The 20369-nt window shown below is 40.8% G+C and overlaps 1 protein-coding gene across 2 annotated transcripts in view; it reads right to left on the bottom strand.

Annotated features, from left to right (window-relative positions):
* The window catches only part of CCDC6 (coiled-coil domain containing 6), a 76076-nt gene that overhangs the window by 32033 nt on the left and 23674 nt on the right, over positions 1–20369 (bottom strand). For both annotated transcript variants that reach the window (XM_030568731.1, XM_030568733.1), the window contains 2 exons: positions 19305–19454; positions 887–1015 (listed from right to left, as the gene is read on the bottom strand). In XM_030568731.1, coding sequence (XP_030424591.1) covers positions 887–1015; positions 19305–19454 — 279 coding nt within the window. The remainder of the gene's footprint in view (positions 1–886; positions 1016–19304; positions 19455–20369) is intronic.

The raw sequence follows: 20369 nt of genomic DNA, 5'->3' as shown, positions 1-20369 counted from the left end.
AGTTACTTTTTCTAATGTTTCCCTCTAGGATACAGAGATAGGACCATCCAGGTCTGAAGGGAAGACACTCCTCCATTCCAAAGTATTTCAATGTGGCCCTTCAGGTGTGTATCACTCCTACAGGATGGGAAATAAGCAGGGTCATAAAGTGGATGCTGGAGCATTATGTTGTGGTAAATGGATGTGGAAATATGGGGGGTAACTTTCAACAAATTATTTTTTTTCTACGTGGTCTTTCAGTTGCATTGTGTGCAGGAAATACTGCTGAGGTAGTGGACAGACTGATGAGCAAACTTCTCCAGTATAAGAACATACACTGAGAGGAGAGATGTGGTGTTTGAAATGTGGCTGCTGAACAAACATACATCTGTTTTTAAGGTTAAACTATGTGGGACTAAGCTATGTTTTATTCAATTGTCATTTTATCATTTTGTGCTCTTCCTTGCTTCATTGTAAAACACCTGTGTACCGTTTCAAGGACTTGTATGTGGATACAAATGTGTACAGGTGAGCTAATATGCTGTAATGATGGTGGCAACACCAGTATTTCTCAATGTACAAAAGGCCTTGTAACAGCCCTGTGAAACACTATTATACAAACAGGCAGTCTGAAGCATAACATTAAGTAATTTACTATAACCATCACAAAATAAACCTACCATATATTTCCTTTGAATATTCCTGATAACATTTTCCCCCATCTCAAAACAGTAAAAAACTGAACAATGACATCCAGCTAAATTATAGATTAAGAAATGGGTCAAATTTGGAGCCTAGAACATTTATGTATTTTTAAATTACTTTCCCCCCCCGTGAAACAAATCTGAACAGAAGTTGTTCTCTAGGATAAACACTTTATTTCAAAGAATGGGAAATAGATGTTTACCTGCTCTAAAGTGAGCTGCTTAGAAATGGTATCGTTTTCCAGTTTTTTAATTTTCTTCATCAGCTTGTTCACTTGAAACTCCTGTTCCTGCTCTAAATGCTGCTCCAGTTCAGCCTTCTCATGCTGTAGCTAAAAATTCAAGATACATATGAAAATATTTCAATGCATAATTATAAAAGACTACAAAGCAGATTACACAGGACTATAAGTAACACCACATTTTTTCTTTCTGGATATTAAAGTCTTCTCTACTGGCTGTATTCAACTATTAGAAGATCTGAAAATATACAGTACACTTAAGATCAACATTTTAAATTATGTTAAATTTAAAAATATTTAGCAAAGACAAAAATCTTCTCTCTTGCATTAATCTCATCAAATGGAGTCAGTTCTTAGAGTCCTCTCCATCTAAAGTGCTCTGTTCAGTGCCAGTCCTCTACCTCACCACATCTTTCTTTATGACATCCCACAACTTCTTGAGTCAGTCTCTTTTTCCTTCAATCTTCATCTCTTGAACTCTTACCCACACAGTTGTCAGGACGGTACTTGACATGACCAAACCATTTGGCCCTGCACTCCATTTTTTTGTTTATGGATGTTACTGGTACTTTGAACATGTCTAACACACACATTCCTTCGGGGGTCTTTCTTGCTTATCTCATTCATCCACCTCAACATTCACATTTGTCTGGAACAGATCAATCAGTTATGTCTCTTTGTTGCCCACATTAAGCATCATATACTAAAGTTGGATGGACTATTCTTTTATAAACTCTCTCAATTTTACTGGTATCTTCTTGTCACATACCATACGACTTCTCTCTTTCCATTTGAGCCACACATTTATTATCCTAGCTCTAATTTCGTCCTACATTTCCCCAGATTCTGGAAAGCAGATACTTGAAACTTTGCCTTTTTGATACTGTCTGCCCATCTAATTTCAAGGATAAGTCTTCATTGGTCACATTATTAAAATTACATACCGCCTACTCTTTTTCCTATACTTATTTTGAGGCCATGTCTGTCCAACACATCTCCCCTTTTTCCAGATCCTTTTCTAGAGCATCTTTCTCCTCACTGCACAGAACAATATCATCATCTGCAAACATCATGCACCAAGATGCCTCTTTCATTACGTTCCTTGTGAGGGTATCCAGATGAGGATAAACAAGAAAAGGCTAAATGCTGATCCCTGAGGTACTCAAACCTTTACCAATAGTTGCCTTGTTTCACTACTAAAAGTCCTATTGACATCACACCTACATACATGGCTTGAAGAAGCAGCACAAACATTTAATACAATTTTCTTCCTCATTCACCACCAGATCTCTCTTAAAATGCATGCAATTCAAATATTACAAGTTGTATGAAAATTGAGAAATGCTGTTATGTAGCATAACATTGTTAAATCAGAGGTAACTTTCTAAGAAAAAAAACCAATTTGTAATTTCAATATCAAAAGTATACTATTCCCAAGTCTTATACCTTCGTAGACCAAAATTTAAATCCTGCCTCTGATGGTCACATCTTCATGCTCACCTTAAATACCCACCGTACACCACTCCCCAAAATATGGTATGACTAGAATTTTCAGGAGAGAATTAAGACTAACATGAGGGACCCAAGCAATAACAGACATGCACATAAACCTTGCACAGCAGTGCCTCGCTCAAGATAATGCAAGTTTTTCACTTTCATCAATTTAAAATTTGCTCTATTTTTTTTTAAATGGACCCATTCTCTCACGAAAATTAATACCAAAGCCAGCTGCTGATAATCAGGTTAACTTTTAGTTAGTGAATTAATAACTGTACGAAGAGGTACATGACCAAAGTCTTAGGCCAGGTCTACAATGAAATGTTATATTGGCATAATTACTTTATTCAGGATGAGAAAATAAACCCACATCCTTGACCAATGTAGCACTGCTGACAAGCCTGCATCTGCACCATTTGTTATGTCAATGGAAGAGGGCTTCCATGAATATAGCTAACTTCATTTGAGGAGGTGATGTTCCTACACCAACAGAAAATCCTTCTGTTGATATAAAGTGAGTCTACACTATACTGCTGCTTAATGTCAAGTGTGTGATTATGGACTGTTAACATCAGCAGCGAATCAGACAAATAAAACCATAAAGGTTATTCAAAAACTAACTTAATAAATAACATGAACCAGAAACATTTATTATTTAATCAAGTTTAGCTGCAGCTGCATAATCTGGCTCATCACGTCATGGTTGCTAATACTTGGATGTGGAATCTGCATCAGAGGAAATGATGAGGCTCACTCACTTATGCTGTACCTATTGTAGGACCCATTAAATCTGATCTTAGCAGTGCGAGCACACTGCAGCCAAAGCACAAGGTTGTGCTGATCAGAACTCCAGTGGTTCCATCTGATTTTCGGCAAAGCCAAGAGTGCTCCAGCCATAGCAATGCTTTCTTTTCTACTTGACTCAAATGTATGAAGCACATCAGAAAGCTGAGTACCTGAGGAGCACAGAGAAAGCACTGCCCATGTGAGAAAAAATGATAAGGACCTGCCATGCTGGGTTCTGCAGGATTCTGACCCCTTTGGTGGGCTCCAAAACAACTTCCTGGGGCTCTTCTCCTCTTTGTTCTTTTGATTCCACAAGACAAAGTATGGCAGAAAACTAGTGGTGGTACTCTCCTAGACACCAAACTCTCATGACAAAGTGAGATGTCACCCCCAGATTGTGCAGATCATCCCTCTCCTTTCTTACTTGCTTTGATCAGCAGTTAATAATGCTGACATTTCAATCTTTCTTTCCCCCAATAACAGCTGCAGGCTGGCATAGCTAAATCTCTCAGTGACATAAAGAAAACATCCACTTAAGTAAACAGTACATTAAGGGATGGTGGAGTATTTTTCAGACAGACGTGCTTTTAACTATATGTGCAGCGCTTAGGTATCAGTGACAGTTGCTTATAAATACATAGACAGCCGTGATTTGAAGAGAAGGGTAAAAAATATGCACTTGGTAACTGGAAATGTCAGCTACATAACATTGTCTCAAAGATGAAAATACTAAGTGGCGTATGAAATGGGCATTTTAAAAAGGCCACAAGGTAAAAAGATGGGCAGATTTGGGATAAATTTAAGACTGCAAGCAATTTATATGGCCAGACTGCTTAAAAAGAAAGCTGTGCAGTGATAGAAAGCATCAGAAATGCTCCCAAAAGACAGTAGCAAATACAAAATTGATATATGTGTAAATAAAAAGTAGTCGACTGGCAACGCCTTTGGTTTGTGTATTACACTTGGCTGACGATTCAGGGCAAAATTAAGTGAATAAAACTAATTTTTACCCTTTACTGTGATACATTTGACTCCTGTGGAAAAAAATTAGTCTTATTTCCTACTGATGCAGTTCCAAATAAACTGAATAAAATCTAGATTTTTGTAGTCTGTCTAGTGTCTTCAACTACAGATATAATCTATTTGGATTTTAAAAAGATATTTCTGAAACTGAGAAGCTACACAGGCTTTGTTCCCAGATGCCATCAGGTAAATGATACCCATCCATATGCAATGAATCATTTCATTTGCATCTTGGAGTTAACATGACATTTGAATGGGGTCAGCAGCTTGTTTTTACAAGATATATTATTTTCAAAAGGACTGTCAAGAAGAAGAGTCAGATATCAAATCTATTTTTATTGCCCACTTAGTTTACCCGAATACACAAATTATGCCTATTCACTTGATGGTGCCCCCTTTAACATTAACCACAAGTCATAATGTGAGAGATGCACCAAACTTAGAACAAATTGCAAATAGTACAATATTGGTAAAGGATACTGACAAAGCAGAATCTCACTAATTTTTAAATGTAGAGAGTCAAAAGGATAAATGAGTTTGTAAGTTAAAAAAACCCTCAATTATCCCTTTGGGCAGCCTGTTACATGCAAGCTTAATTTTCAAAATATATTCCATGAAATCTCAAAAGGTGTGACAAGTGCATGCAAGGAAAAACTTCCAATAAAAAATCCTATACCAAGCACATCTAATGGAGTTATGCAAAAAAAAAAGTTACCATTAGTCTGTTAATTTTAACAGAGTCCCTGAACCCTATGTTTCCAAACTTTTCAAAGACTTGGCTTGTCAGCAGAATCCGATCAAATAGAAGTCATAAATACAAGACATTTAATTAAAAACAAGGGCTGTAAAAATAGTTATTAGTGAGGTGGCTGTGTCACTAAAAGCTTTTTTTCAGATAATGAAGGATGTACCGTATATACTCCATCATAAACCAGTTCGTTTATAAGTCAACCTCCCAAGAGGGATAAGTAAAAATGGAAAATTTTTATGACCCATTCATAAGCTGACCCTATAATTCAGGGGATGGCAAACTTTGGCTCCTGGGCCATCAGGATAAGCCGTTGGAAGGCTGAGCATCTGCCTCGAGCGTCTGCAGGCACAGAAGTAAAACTTAAGTAAACAACGTGTCTCGGCGCGTTAGCTGCTTACCCTGACGGGCCAGGACAGCAATTAGTGGGGACATTTTTTTGAGGGGGAGAAAAAGGGGAGGGGTGGAAGACGCTGGGGGTCAGGGGAGTAACCCCTGTTACCACCCCCCACATGACCCTATCCCTACCCCAGGACCCCCACACACTCTGGGCAGCCGCAATCTGCCAGCCCCAGAGCTGTAGCTGCTTCAGAGGCTGGGGGGAGTAGTGTGGTCAGAAGTGGAGAGACTCTGGCCACGCCTCTTCCCTTCAGGCTCTGCTGGTTGTGCTGCCTCTCCTTGCTCCCTCTGTTGGGGGGAGGGGCTGTGTCCCACCTCTCCCTCTCTATACCCGTTCATAAGCTGCCGACCTCTGATGTTTCCCTTTTTTACTAAAAAAATTCAGCTTATGAACGAGTATATACGGTGCCTCATTCCAAGATGTCTGATGAGGTGGTATTTTATCTCATTGTGCATATGGAGCATTTCGCCAGCATAACCAAACGCTGTGCTGCATAAAGCTAACTGAAAACAGCGCTTCTGCAAGCCCAATAAATAAGCATACAAGTTTTACTAAAAGCTAATATCAATCATTTTAAAACATACATTAGAAAACCGTGCTATGCCATACTACAGCAGAAAGCACAGTCTAAGGAGGATAGGCATCCTGGGTAAGTTATCTGCTTCTCTTATTGTAAGTGCAAGTGTGTATATATTTACAATCAAGCGAGCAAGTAATAAAAATGTTTCAAAATCAATTTTATAACAGTTGAAAAACTAATGCAATTTTATTGTGTTTTACAACTGCAATGAAAAACAGAATGCTGAACTGGGAAATTCTTACGAAACTACTAATGAGAGAGCTGTAGTTTGTGCTTTGGTAGTCAGCTGTCACATTTAAAACGTAGTAGAAACATTCTAGGAGCTCTTTCCAGATGCCACTCAATGCAGTGTGTAAGTCCCTTCCAACGTGAAAAACAAAGATTAAGCAATGCAACAGTTCAAGTAACATGAAAAAAAACCTACTCTGCCAACTATTCGGCAATTGCATAATGTGGCAGCAATTTTATCTTGGCAGCAGAATGGTGATAGCTTGAAAAAATAAAAGGCCAAGACTTTTACCTGGGTTAGCAGACTATATCACAAGGCCTCCCTGTGACGTCTAAAATTCTTTCGCATACATCAGTTTATCTTAAATTTCTCAATTAACCAAAACTGCTTGGGAACACATTAGCTTTAATTTGAGAAAGTTTCGCTCCAGGTCAGCTCAATGTTGCGATCAGAGAGAACGTTTTTGAGTTTTAACACTCCTATCATTTCAGATTAGGATGGGCACCCAAATTCAGGTGTTTATTCCCAAACAGAGAAAGGAGATACTCTTTTTATGGACTTAATCGGAAGTCTGACAGCCTCCAATGGAAGTCCCATCCAAAATAGGATCATTGTCTGAGACAGGAAGGATTCTGTCTGAAGCACAGAAACCTCATATGGAAGAAGAAAGATGCCAGTTCCCTATTTTTATATCTTCTCATGACAATACCTCTCAGCCACATGTGTGCAGTATCCCTGAACAATTACACGTGACCTTTGTTCCCTTACCTCGCTCTGGAGGTTGCAACAAGCCAAGCCTATTACACTTCATGTAGTGAGAAACTTAAAGCTGCTCTCAAACCAGAGATAGTGCAGTGTAGCTTAAAATAACATGTCTTATTTTTAAGTGTAATGAGCAATGAAGTCAATGACAGCTGGAAACCTGCCTATCAAAATTAACTAAACAAAATTCACTGTTTGTGAACATAATTGTATTAATTTTTCTTATACAGAAAATAGCTTTTTGGCTTCAGGGAGAGTTGCTTGCTGCCCACCACTTTTGAATATCAGACACCAAGGAACCTAATTATGAACACTGTAGGTTCCTATTTTTTTGAAAATCTTGGGCTATGGCAATGCAACATTATGGTTGCACAATTCAAATAAAGATAGAAGTTACTTACCGTAAAACTGGAGGTTCTTCGAGATGTGCAGTCCCTATCTGCATTTCACACATGGGATACACATGTGCATCATGCTCCTACATCTGGAGTGATTTGTAAGCAATGTCCATTGGTCCATACATGCATGTAGCTCTCCTTGTACTCCAAACTGAGGGCATAAAAGGTCTCTCCAGTTTCCCATTCTTAGTGCAATTCAAACAATTCACAGCTGAAGGGACAGAGGATGGGTAGTGGCATACAGATGAGGACGACATGTCTTGAAGAACCTCCAGTTACAGCTAAGTAACCTCCATTTCCTCTGAGTGATTATCGTTATGTGTATTCAACATGTGGGAGATTCACAAGCAATAATCAGACAGGAGGTGGGTGCACAGATACAGAAGTGATAGCTGACTGTAGTACTGCTGTCCTCAGAGCTGTATCCACAGTTGATGACAAGACGAGAGGGTAATGTCTCAATAAGGTATGCAAAAAGCTCCAAGTACTGTGCTACATATCACTAGGAGTGCTATGTCTCTCATCAGTGTAGCTGCAGTAACTTGCCCGCTGGTGTAATGAGCCCTCTCTCTCTCCAGAGTGGGAATATGAGCTAATTGGTAACAAAGGGCAATATAACCTGAGATCCATTCTGCATCAATGTAGCTTGACCCCTCATGATCGCTCTGCTATGGAAACATATAGTTAAGGAGTCTTTCTAACATCCTTCAGTCCTTATAGATAAAAAGCCAAAGCCCTTTGCATGATTTGAGAATGCAACCATCTCTGTTCATCTGAAGCATGTGGTTTTGGAAAAATACTGTTAAGGGGATTTTCTGACTCATACAAAACTTGGAAACTACTTTAGGAACAAATCTAAGATAAGTTTGTACAGACGCTCCTCAGGTTACGCAAAACCCGACTTACACAAATTCAACCTTATGCAAAAAGTTCCATAAGGCATAAATAAAATTTCTGAGTTGTGGAAAATATTGCATAGCATATGAAAATGCAAAGTACTGTAGAGCGGTATGCGGAGGAATACAGCAGTAGCATCTCCTGCAAGGGAAGGCTTTGCGCTCTCACAGCCTCTCAGTCTCATGTTATTTCAGTGATACTGTATTTCTGTTATTTCACTCTATTATTTCATTCAAATCATGCCTGGAAAGTGACCAAGTGATAGCAGGAGTTCATGACCCATTCGTAAGTGAAAGAAGACTGATTTAGAGCAGAAAAAGAAAATAGTGAAAAAGTATGAAGGAGGACAAAGCTTGTCGTCAATTGCTTGTGAACTTGATTTGGCTACCTCAATAGTGAAAAGTATTTTGAATGATAGTGCAGGCATAAAAGAGCATGTGAAATACTCTGCTCCTTTATAATCACAATTCTTGAAAGTGAATAGAGGCATGGCCGAAATGTTGGCCTGTTACAGACAGATATATGAAAAGAAGAAAAAGGCCTCATCTCCACAGCCTTCCACCTCCAAAGCCCCCTCTGATGACCTTGATGATGTAATGCCTGTCTCCTCCTCTCCTTCCTCATTTACAAATTAAGCCCATTGGCATCCACCACCAAAATGCAGCCTTCAGTGTGCCAGGATAACAATAGGATTAAGGTAAATGCAATATTTTGTTGCAATTGTTTTTTATGCCTGCACAAATATACATTTCTGACTTATGTAAAATTAGGGTTATGCAAGGCTTTCTGGAATGGAATGATTGTGTAAGTCGGGGAGCATCTGTAAAGGGACTTTTTCTTTATAGAAGGCAGTATATGGTAGGTCTGCCATGAGTGCTCCAAGCTCACTAACTCTACTGGCTATTATGACTACCAGAAAGGCCACCATTATGGACCGATGGGCCACAGAGCATGTGGTCAGATGTTCAAAGGTGAGTGACGATAAAACAAAAACTGAGGTACTACTTAGATTCAAACTTCCCCATTGATGGAAAGGACTGAGAATCCCGTTCAGAAATCTAGTGGTGACAGGATGACTGAATATAGTACTGTTATTCACCGGAGGATAGAAAGCACTGATTGGTGCTAACTGAAGTCACAGAAAACTGAGTGAGAGACCCAAAGGGTAAGTATATACTCTAAGACAGAAGGGATCCTGGCTGATTCTAGAGACAACTCACACTGTTGAGCCCAAGAGGAGAAACACTTCCATTTTGCTAACTGCTTTTTGTAGTATTTTCTGCTTTGGTTAAGGATGGATTGTACCCTTTCAGAATGTGAACACTCTACTTCTGATGCCCAAATACTAGGCTTTGAGTTGAAGGAGTCCCAGACTGTGCTTGAACCCATGCTTGTGCTGTATTAGAAGCTCCAGTAAAGTGAGGATGTTCATGGGAAACGAGAGAATCAGAAGATCCATAAACATGAACTATCTTTGCCAGTTGGGTGCAATCAGGATGAATAAAGTTCTTTCTTGGTGGATCTTCTGCAGAACTTGTGGCATCAATGGGATGGGAGAAAAGGCATATAACAGGCAACCATTCCACAACACTGAGAGGGCACCTCCCATAAAGCCTTTAACCAGGACTGCTCTGGAGCAGTACCAAGAAAGTTTCCTGTTCTCCCACAAGTTGAAAAGGTCCCAAGCTGTTGTTCCCCATTTGGTCAAGATGTCATTGAGAACCAAACTTTAGATCTCCCATTCATTATTGGCAAAAAAAGGTCCACTTGGGCAGTCAGCTAGGGAGTTTTGTCAACTAGGGAATCCTGCTATACATACTGCTGATAGTTATGCAATGGCTGATGCACCAGTCCCAGGAGGTGACTGCCTCTAGGCACAAAGAGGGAGAGACCCCTCCCCCCCGAGCTTGTTCATAGAAAATATCATTGTCATGTGATTATTTGGACATGTCTGGATCAGAAAAATGGGGGGAGGGAGGTGCTGAAGACATGACATAAACCGCAGGGTGTTCTAGTGAATTGACATGTATTGCGGACTCGCATAGGGTCCAGATGCCTTGTGCTATATGATCACCCATATGAACAACCTAACCCAAGAGAGGTGTCAGGAACCATGCTTGCTTCAGGAGTTGGTGTGAGGAAAGGGATCCCCACACCAATCTTCTCTTATTTTGTACGGCAAATGAGAGAGTTAAACTTTGGCCAGAACTGTCATCTTTCTGTGTACCCATCAGAGAAGGGCAACAAAACAGCGAGATGTCAGGCTCATAGGCTATAAAGATTATGTCTGGGAAACAGCACAATGTGTGCATGAAGCCATGTGGCCAAGGAAAAAGCAAGTTGTGACTGACAACCAGGGTCCTATACTGACCTGATATATGAGAACACTCATGGCCTGAAATCTCTTTAGAGGTAAAAGCAGCAAAGAGTCCTGTGGCACCTTATAGACTAACAGACGTTCTGGAGCATGAGCTTTCGTGGATGAATACCCACTTTGTCGGATGCATGTAGTGGAAATTTCCAGGGGCAGGTATATATAAGCAAGCAAGAAGCAGGCTAGAGATAACGAGGTGAGCTCAATCAGGGAGGATGAGGCCCTCTTCCAGTAGCTGAGGTGTGAAAACCAAGGGACGAGAAACTGGTTTTGTAGCTGGCAAGCCATTCACAGTCTTTGTTTAATCCTGAGCTGATGGTGTTAAATTTGCAGATGAACGGAAGCTCAGCAGTTTCTCTTTGAAGTCTGGTCCTGAAGTTTTTTTGCTGCAGGATGGCCACCTTAAGATCTGCTATTGTGTGTCCAGGGAGGCTGAAGTGTTCTCCTACAGGTTTTTGTATATTGCCATTCCTAATATCTGATTTGTGTCCATTTATCCTTTTCCTTAGAGACTGTCCAGTTTGGCCGATGTACATAGCAGAGGGGCACTGTTGGCATATGGTGGCATATATTACATTGGTGGACGTGCAGGTGAATGAACTGATGATGGTGTGGCTGATCTAGTTAGGTCCTGTGACGGTTTCGCTAGTAGATATGTGGGCAGAGTTGGCATCGAGGTTTGTTGCATGGATTGGTTCCTGAGCTAGAGTTACTATGGTGCGGTGTGCAGTTACTGGTGAGAATATGCTTCAGGTTGTCTGTGGGTGAGGACTGGTCTGCCACTCAAGGCCTGTGAAAGTGTGGGATCATTGTCCAGGATGGGTTGTAGATCCCTGATGATGCGTTGGAGGGGTTTTAGTGGGGACTGTATGTGATGGCCAGTGGAGTCCTGTTGGTTTCTTTCTTGGGTTTGTCTTGCAGTAGGAGGCTTCTGGGTACATGTCTGGCTCTGTTGATCTGTATCCTTACTTCCTTGTGCGGGTATTGTAGTTTTGAGAAGGCTTGGTGGAGATTTTGTAGGTATTGGTCTCGGTCTCTGTCTGACGGGTTAGAGCAGATGTGGTTGTACCTCAGTGCTTGGCTGTGGACAATGGATCATGTGGCGTGCCCAGGATGGAAGCTGGAGGCATGAAGGTAGGCATAGCGGTCGGCAGGTTTTCGGTATAGGGCGGTATTAATGTGATCATCACTTATTTGCACCGTGGGGTCTAGGAAGCGGATCTCTCATGTAGATTGGTCCAGGCTGAGGTTGATGGTGGGGTGAAAGCTGTTGAAATCGTGGTGGAATTTTTCCAGAGTCTCCTGCCCATGGGTCCAGATGATGAAGATGTCATCAATGTAGCATAGGTAGAGAAGGGGCGTGAGTGGACAAGAGCTGAGGAAGCGTTGTTCCAGGTCAACCATAAAAATGTTGGCATATTGTTGGGCCATGTGGGTGCCCACAGCGGTGCCACTGATCTGGAGGTATATATTGTCATCAAATTTGAAATAGTTGTGTGTGAGGATAAAGGCACAGAGCTCAGCAACCAGTTGTGCTGTGGCATCATCAAGGATACTGTTCCTGACAGCTTGTATTCCATCTGTGTGTGGGATGTTTGTGTAGAGAGCCTCTACATTCGTGGCGGCTAGGATGGTGTTTTCTGGAAGGTTACCAATGCATTGTAGTTTCCTCAGGAAATCAGTGGTGTCACGGAGATAGCTGGGAGTGCTGGTGGCACAGGGTCTGAGTAGAGTCCACATATCCAGACAGTCCTTCAGTGAGAGTGCCAATGCCCAAGATGATGGGGCATCCAGGATTTCCAGGTTTGTGGATCTTGGGTAGTAGATAGAATAACCCTGGTTGGAGCTCTAAGGGTATGTTGATTTGTTCCAGTGTTAGTGTAGAGAGTGTCCTGAGTAGATGGTGTAGTTTCTTAGTGTATTCCTCAGTGGGATCTGAGGAAAGTGGCCTGTAGAATTTGGTATTGGAGAGTCGCCTGGCGGCCTCCTTTTGGTAGTCAGACCTGTTCATGATGACAACAGCACCTCCTTTATCAGCCTCTTTGATTATAATGTCAGAGTGGTTTCTGAGGCTGTGGATGGTATTGCGTTCTGCACGACTGAGGTTATGAAGCAAGCAATGTTGTTTTTCCACAATTTCTGCCTGTGCACGTCGGCGGAGGCATTCTATGTATAGGTCCAGACTGTTGTTTCGACCCTCAGGGGAAGTCCATGTGGAGTTTTTCTTCTTGTGCTGTTGGTGGGAGGGTAACTGTATCAGTGGGCTGTTCAGTGTTACCCTGGAAGCATTCTTTGAGTCGGAGACAGCAAAAGTAGGCTTCCAGATCGCCGCAGTAGTGTATCATGTTAGTGGGGGTGGGCAGGGCAGAAAGAGTCCCTGAGACAGGACAAAGTGTATCTGCCTCTTCAGAGGTAGATACACTCTTGCTATAGTTGAGCCCACTATCACACCTATAAAATTTAGGAATCTTGTGGGAAGCAATGTGGACTTTTCATGAATGATGCAGACATCCATGGAAGGCAGAAGGCTGAGCAGGGTACTGGCTGCCCACTGGACTTCTCTGTAGGAACTGCCCGTCAGAAGCCAGTTGCTGAGGTAAAGGAAGACTAAATCCCTGTCTTCTCATCCAAGCTGCCACTACTGAAAAAACCTTCGTGTAAGACCCTGGGTGCTACAGCTAGGCCAAAGGAAAAGACTCTGAAATGGTAATGCTCATAATCAAAGAGGAACCTAAGGAAACTGCTGTGGGCTGGGTGGATATCTGTTAAAATATGCATCTTTCATACTGAGAGCCATAAATCATGTGTCTTCCTCTAACGAGGGAATTATTGATACCAAGGATATCATGTGGAATTTTACTTTTTGAATGAACCCGTTCAGCTGTCTCAGCTCAAGAACTGGCTTTCACCTCCCATTCTTCTTGGGAATCAAGAAGTAAGGGGAATAGAATCCCTTCACTTCTCCGTGGCTTCCCTTAGGAGATCTTGCTGTAGAATTGCCTCATGAAAGTGGTCCCTGAAAAACAACTGGGAAAGGGGGGATTTGTGGAGAGGAGGTACCAGAAACTCATTCAGATAACTGCCATGAATAATCTCCAATATCCATTTGTCTATAGTTAGGACACTCCAGTTTTTGGCAAATAGGATACGTGGGCTCCCAGTGTCAGAGGAGGGGAATAAAGGGACATCAACAAAGGATACAGGTCTCAACAGTCCCATAAAGAGAAACTCTTCATCTGAGAGTTACAGTATGATGTGCCGGTGGACATTGCAGAGGTTGGGTTCCTAGGTCTATAAGCCCTCTGTCTCTTGCACAGTAACTACTGAGGATGGTGGTGGTAAAACCGCTAAGGAGGGCCCTTTACCCCACCTATGGTGTTTTCTCTTAGGAAGAGAAGTATAAATATCCAGCGAGCTAAGCGCTGTACTTGAGACTTTGAGGGAGCGCAGAGACTCATCTGCCTTCTTGTGGAATAGGTTAACAGTATCAAAGGGAAGATCTTGGATGGTACTCTCCCACCTCACTAGGAAATCCTGAGGATTGTGACAACAAGTCTCTCCTTATAACAATGACTATAGCCATCCTCCTTGCCACGTGCACTATCTACTACATCCACCGCAGCTGGGAAGGAAGTTTTGACCACCAATCTGCCCTCGTCCACTAAGGCCTCAAAGTGGCCCCTTCCTCCTCTGGGAGCTTGTCTTTACATTAAAAAAAATTATAACTAGTAACATCATATTTGGTCAAGAGGGCCTGATAATTTGAATCAGAATTCAAACTGGAGGGAGGTGGATAAAAAGACCTCTCTCCTGAAAAGGTCAAGTTGCTTCTGTCCCTTATCAGAGGGAGTTGCCTTTGGGTGTTGTTGCCTGGACCTCTCTGTAGCTGCCTGCACCTCCAAAGAGTAGGGAACAGAGTGTGGATGGAACAAAATAGTGCGTCTCAGCCCTCTTAGGGTTGGGAGCACAAGAATAAGCATGCCAACCCATCTTTGCTGGATCCACGATGGCCTTGTTGATGGGGAGGGCCACTCAACTGGGACTGGAAGGCTGCAGAATGTCTAGTAAACTGTGCTCAGGTTCCTGGACTTCCTCAAGCTGAAGTTGTAGCTCTGCAGCCACCCTGTGCATTAGCTCTTGATATTGTTTAAAGTCGTCTGGTGAAAATTGAGAAGACGGGGTAACCACCATATCCAGTGAAGATGATGCAATCACTCAGGGATCCAACTCACCTTCCCCTTCTGAATATTTCAACAGGTCCAATTGTGAGTGCCTGGGCAATGTCAAACAGGACTCCTACACTGATCCTGGGTGTCTAGGGTTGGGTTTCCATGGTCCCCAATATTGCCAGTAGGATGGATTAATTGGTAGAGGAGGATCCCATGGCACAGGGTACCATCTTTTGACCAACTTTATTTGGTTGGAGGCTGGAACTCTGATCTTCTGGAGGTCCTGTCTCATGCCACCTCTGTACCTCTGTCCGATGCTGCAAAGGCTCCGGGGGGGGGGGGGGGGGGGGCGAAGCCTCAGACTCATTTGAAAAGAAAACCGGATCCCTTATTACCAGTGGAACTGACAGTACCAACGGTTGTGCCCCAAGGTTGGCAGGTGGGATGGGAGAACAACTCTGACACGCTGGGATAGCCTCAGCCATCCCGGAATAAAGACCGACTAAATAGGAGGGATGAATACTGATGAGACGAGCAAATATGTTCTCCGAGATGTTCTAGGAGATTCCAACTCAGACCATGTGGTGGCATGAAAGAACTGCAGAGAACTTTTATGCCTTTGGTTTGCTTTGAAGCACATGTGGGCCAAGAGACAACAGATTGCTTTTATAGCAGCTTAACTTTTGCAATTCTTGGTTCTTCAAGTGATGGTCCCTGTGGGAATACCACGTGGGGTAGGTATGCGTGCCATGTGCCTGTGTCCAGAATATTTTGTAAGCATTAACTTGACCATATTACAGACATTCACTTCTATTCCCATTTCTTCTATTAAATGGAGAATTTGCTTTACAGTACCATAATTTTCTCTTCTCAGAAACAGTCATTCATACATATGAATGCAAACATCCCTTTTCATAAATAGAGGTAGATCAGAGTCATCAGTAACTGACATGCTATTAGCCAAATAATGATCGGCAAACCTCATCAACTTTAAAATTAACTTCAATTCATAACTACCTAAGAAAATTATATACAATTAGTGTATATTTTAGTACTAACTGCCCAAATCCAAGATCACCCTAGAAAAAGGGCAGGGCAAGATATTTCAAAAGAGGAGAACTTTATAATTCTGTAGCATAAGCTCTTCAGGACAGGGACCATTTTCATGTTGTGCCTTATATACTGTTCAGCATAATAATAGTGGTTGGGGAAATGTGCTCCCACACCTTTGTTTTCTCATTCCAGCGTATGACTGGTAGTTCAAATTATATCTGGGATATAATCAAGCCATGACCTGTTCTGGTGAACAGGTTTGTACTAGACGTACAACTAGACATATGAAGTTTTTTGTTTTTTTTTAGGTTAAGCATTATTGCTTTAAAACAGCAAAGAAGTTTCCAAAAAATATTGCGGGAGAACAAAAAGTACAAAATACAATCCTTTGTGAAAGTATAGAGGGAAGAACAAACGACTACTTCACATACTTCCTCTACTGAAGCATGTGCTTTTTCAGCATGAAGAATGCAGTGCATCCAGACTTATGTACCATAATACTTATGGCTGGGTAAGTTTTCTGTGATACAGATAGATCTACATCTTGCATTATACCATGAAAAAGATTATTTTTTCCTCTTTACATTGTGGTTGGTTGGCCAGAAACAATAAATGGGACATCTGGTGGTATTTGTTCTTCATAGGCACAATTTTATCACCATCAACAACAAGGGTAGAATAGATTCTCTCTTTCAGGTCAACTGAGTTGGTAGTAGGAAGGGGAGGATAACACCCTGACTTTGACTGAAATATTCCTGGGAGCTTTAGGACACAGAATCATAGGACTGGAAGGGACCACGAGAGGCCATCCAGTCCAGTCTCCTGCACTCACGGCAGTACTATTATCTAGTCATTAATCTTTTTGGAAAACTACGGTACAATTTTCAGCGAATAAGACAGTAAGCACTAAAATCTTCTGAGCTGACATTATGGTCAATCAGGAATTAATCTAGATTGTCAAAAACTAGAGTGAAACTAATCTCACTGGACTGAACGGGAGTTGGGGCGTGAGGTGTCTGCAAACTAAAATTCAGACTTGAGGCTGAGTACTGGTAAATACAGTGTAGTCTGATTTTTACCTTTTTGGATCTACTTTCTATTACCAAATTAGTTTCCAAAGGGGGCACATGGTGTCAGGGTTCTGTCTGTTTGTTTTTGCTTTTGGTTTTCTTTTTTAAACAATATTGCCCACCATTTGATTTCAGGGAGCTCCGTCCAGAGAGCATTCCCAACACTTTGGCTAGCAGAAAGGCACCGTAGGCACGGTCTATATCAGCTCTATTCCCTGTTATGACTGACCTATTGGGGGAATCCCTAGCTAAGGTTTAGCTAGTTTCTAGTTACACTAGCCACCAGAGCAGCACAAAGAAACAAGAGAACTTAGTCCTAAGCATTCTAGCTTAGGTGGTGAAGTTTACATTTGGTTCACCTTTGAAAGGTTAATCACTGCAGTTTTGTTTTACTGACTCTGCTAGCGATTTTAGCTGCTCCAGCTAGCTCTTCCTTTTGATAAGCAGCAGCAGAAGGAAATTTACAAGAATATTGGTTTCCCTCTGAAGCTGCTAGTTAAAACTATAAGTAACAGTCCGCGCAGTGGAGCAGTTTCCTTTATCTCTGGGTAGTCTGTTAGTCCTCTGACTCAGATGTCCAACACATTTTTCAATATCTGCAGGAGAACATCAGTCCCAAAGGACTCTGACTAAAAATACTGAGGGTATATCTTTAATGGTTTGCTTCTTTTGAATTAAGTTCCTCATTTTGCTAAACTTCTCTTTGGGACAGAATCTTTTTCCCCATGCCAGTGTCTTTCAGGATTCCCAGATGAAAGAAACTGAAAGTGCATGACCGCTCTTTTTGTAGCATATTACCAAATCATGGTTTGCTAGAACACTAACTGTATGTAGTTAACTCTTCTGACTTTCTGGAACATGTAAATATGTTCAGTTTGTGACAGTTGTAGACAGGAAGTTTATTTTAATTTCTGTAATATGCACCTAATGTCACAATGGTTAAGTCTATACAACCTATACACTTTTAAAACAGTCCCTGTCCTTCCTGACAGAGGGATTGAAACACCAATAGAGCAGCTGAACTCTAAGAAACAGAAAGACAAAATTTTTACTTACAAATAAAACAGAGCTATAAATTACATTTGGTACAGTAATTTGGTTGCTAAGGAAATTGTGGAGTCCCATGTGCATCAAGAGATTACATAGGTTTGAAGTCATTTCAGCCAATTAAATCAAGTTATATTTTTCACTTAAGCTATTTTGTATTTCACTTAAGCTATTTTGTATGAGGTTTTATTTTGCTGTAGATGGTGGTGGGTTTGGTTCAAAGCATCTCGGTTTTATATTAGAAATTTAAGTACTCTACTGAGTGAAATAAATGCACTAGCCCTTCATGCTGTTTTCCAGAGCTACTGCACTAAAGATGTTCCAGTGTGTTTAAGGAAAACTACATATTACTTTGACAAGAGGAGAATACTTAATGCCTCTCCTTCCATGCACACTAAAAATGCTACTATATTGTTCATAGAAAAGGATAATTCTGAAAGCTTATATTTGTGAATTAGACTAAATTACTATAAAACAGTGGGAAGAAATAGTATGCCCACAAAATATAGAAAACCTTAACTCCTAACATTTATGTTAATGAATGAGGTAGGGACAACCAATAAGTGGCAGTCACTCATTAATTAGCTCATCTCTCAATACTGAAGGTGCCAGAGGAGATTAGCCATAATATAGTTTACAACAATATATTTCTCACTATCCTATAGAATTAAATATGCCTTAAGGTTATAGTTATAGAATGTTAAAAATGCTTAGAATGTGCAGAAATAAGTTTTGTTAATATACTATTAAATTTCATTTGCAAGTTGCGTTAATGAAATACTAATAAATTACGTATTATAAGTGTTACTAGAAGAAGAGGCCATAAATCACTAAAAATATCAAACATACATATTTTAAAAAATGTGGATAACATTTCCTAGCCAAGACTCCAGTGCTGCTATCCATCTTAACAAAGCATTCTATCTGGGTCACATATGCACAGTTAATTTAAAATCAAGTACTGTAAATAAGATTATTCACCTGCCTTACTAACAAAAGCTTGGAGTATTAGAACTCAAAGATTTTTTAAAATCCAGTTTACTTTTCTATCTCAGTACGGACAATGAAAATCAACATAATTGCTTCACTTTCAATCCAGTTCTCAGTCTACAAAACCTGAGTTGCAAATTGTTTACAAAAAAAAAACAACCCACCTTTCTATTGAGATTTTAAAAAAAGAAAGGAGATTTGTTTTTTCCTCTACAAAGTGTTAGTTTTGAGCTATAGGTAAGCTAGCCACATCCCTTTTACTGAAAATATGGTAACAAGAACAAAGTTTAAACTCGCCTCTTTAAGCTTGTCCTTTGGGGTCTGTGAGGAGAAATACAAGCTGAGAAACCAATTACCTGCATCAGTTTCCTTGAGAGTTCATTAGTGAGAAATTCTTCTTCCTTTTCATAGTTTACTGCAAGTGTCTCTTTCTCCTTCTGCAAAGCTTGAATCTTCTTAAACAGAGTATTACTGATGAACTCCTCTTCCTGTTCTGCCCTTGCTTGCTGTGAAAAAAGACATTGCAAAAAATTGGAAGTTTCCATATTGAAAGCTACAACTATTTCTCTTTGCTCTTAGAATACTGTAAAAAAATTTTAAAAAAATTAGGGTAATCCTTTTCATCTGTCACCCAGACCTCAAAAGTACTGTATATAGCTTACTAAACCGCATTACCTTCACTGAAACTGTGCCGGCATAGTGCCATATGTTCCTTTCTTTGTTTCCTTTGTACCAAGTTTGGAAGCCACGTTATTTTGGATCCAAGCATTTTTTTCTTGGATCACATTAAGAAATGCCCAGCCTACAACAGGCAACAATTAAACTTAAAAAAAACACACACACTATTGGTTGCGGGTGACTATCACCCCAACCTTTCAGCTTCTCTTTCACTTTTTCAACCTTTACTACAAGACAAACAAGATGGGTTTTTTAAAGAGTAATCAAATCATCCAGCAGCACCCCTTCTCCACAGAGTTCCAGAGGACAGAGGTTGGCTGCCACTTATTCCTCCATTCGATGAGCTCGCTCTCTTCAGGAGAGCATCCTTAAATTTATCAGAAGGAAAATGAAGCAGCATTCACGCTCAATCTCTCCCTGGAGGTTAGGTACTGTTCCACTGGAGATCAGCCCCTCATACCCTCCATCTCCTGGGTCCTTTCTGCAGAGTTTAGATCCTCCTAACTCTTCTTTTGTATCTTAGAAGTTCTGCAGAAACATTACAAACCTGCTTGATGCATACTTCTGAAGCCCACATAGGCCACACAGACTATAACACGCATGCAAACTAAAGCTCATAGCTAAATAATGTAACAGCCAAGCTCACACCTCCAAAAATAGATCACACCTAACTAAAACCAACAGAATAAAACAAATTTAGAATTATAGGCCAATGGGTTTTTGTTGTTTTTTTAGGAAATGAG

This window comes from Gopherus evgoodei, chromosome 7 (assembly GCF_007399415.2).
Source record: "Gopherus evgoodei ecotype Sinaloan lineage chromosome 7, rGopEvg1_v1.p, whole genome shotgun sequence".
In the NCBI taxonomy this organism is placed as follows: domain Eukaryota; kingdom Metazoa; phylum Chordata; order Testudines; family Testudinidae; genus Gopherus; species Gopherus evgoodei.
Note: the sequence above shows the minus strand (reverse complement) of the source record. Positions and strands in the feature narration are given on the sequence as shown.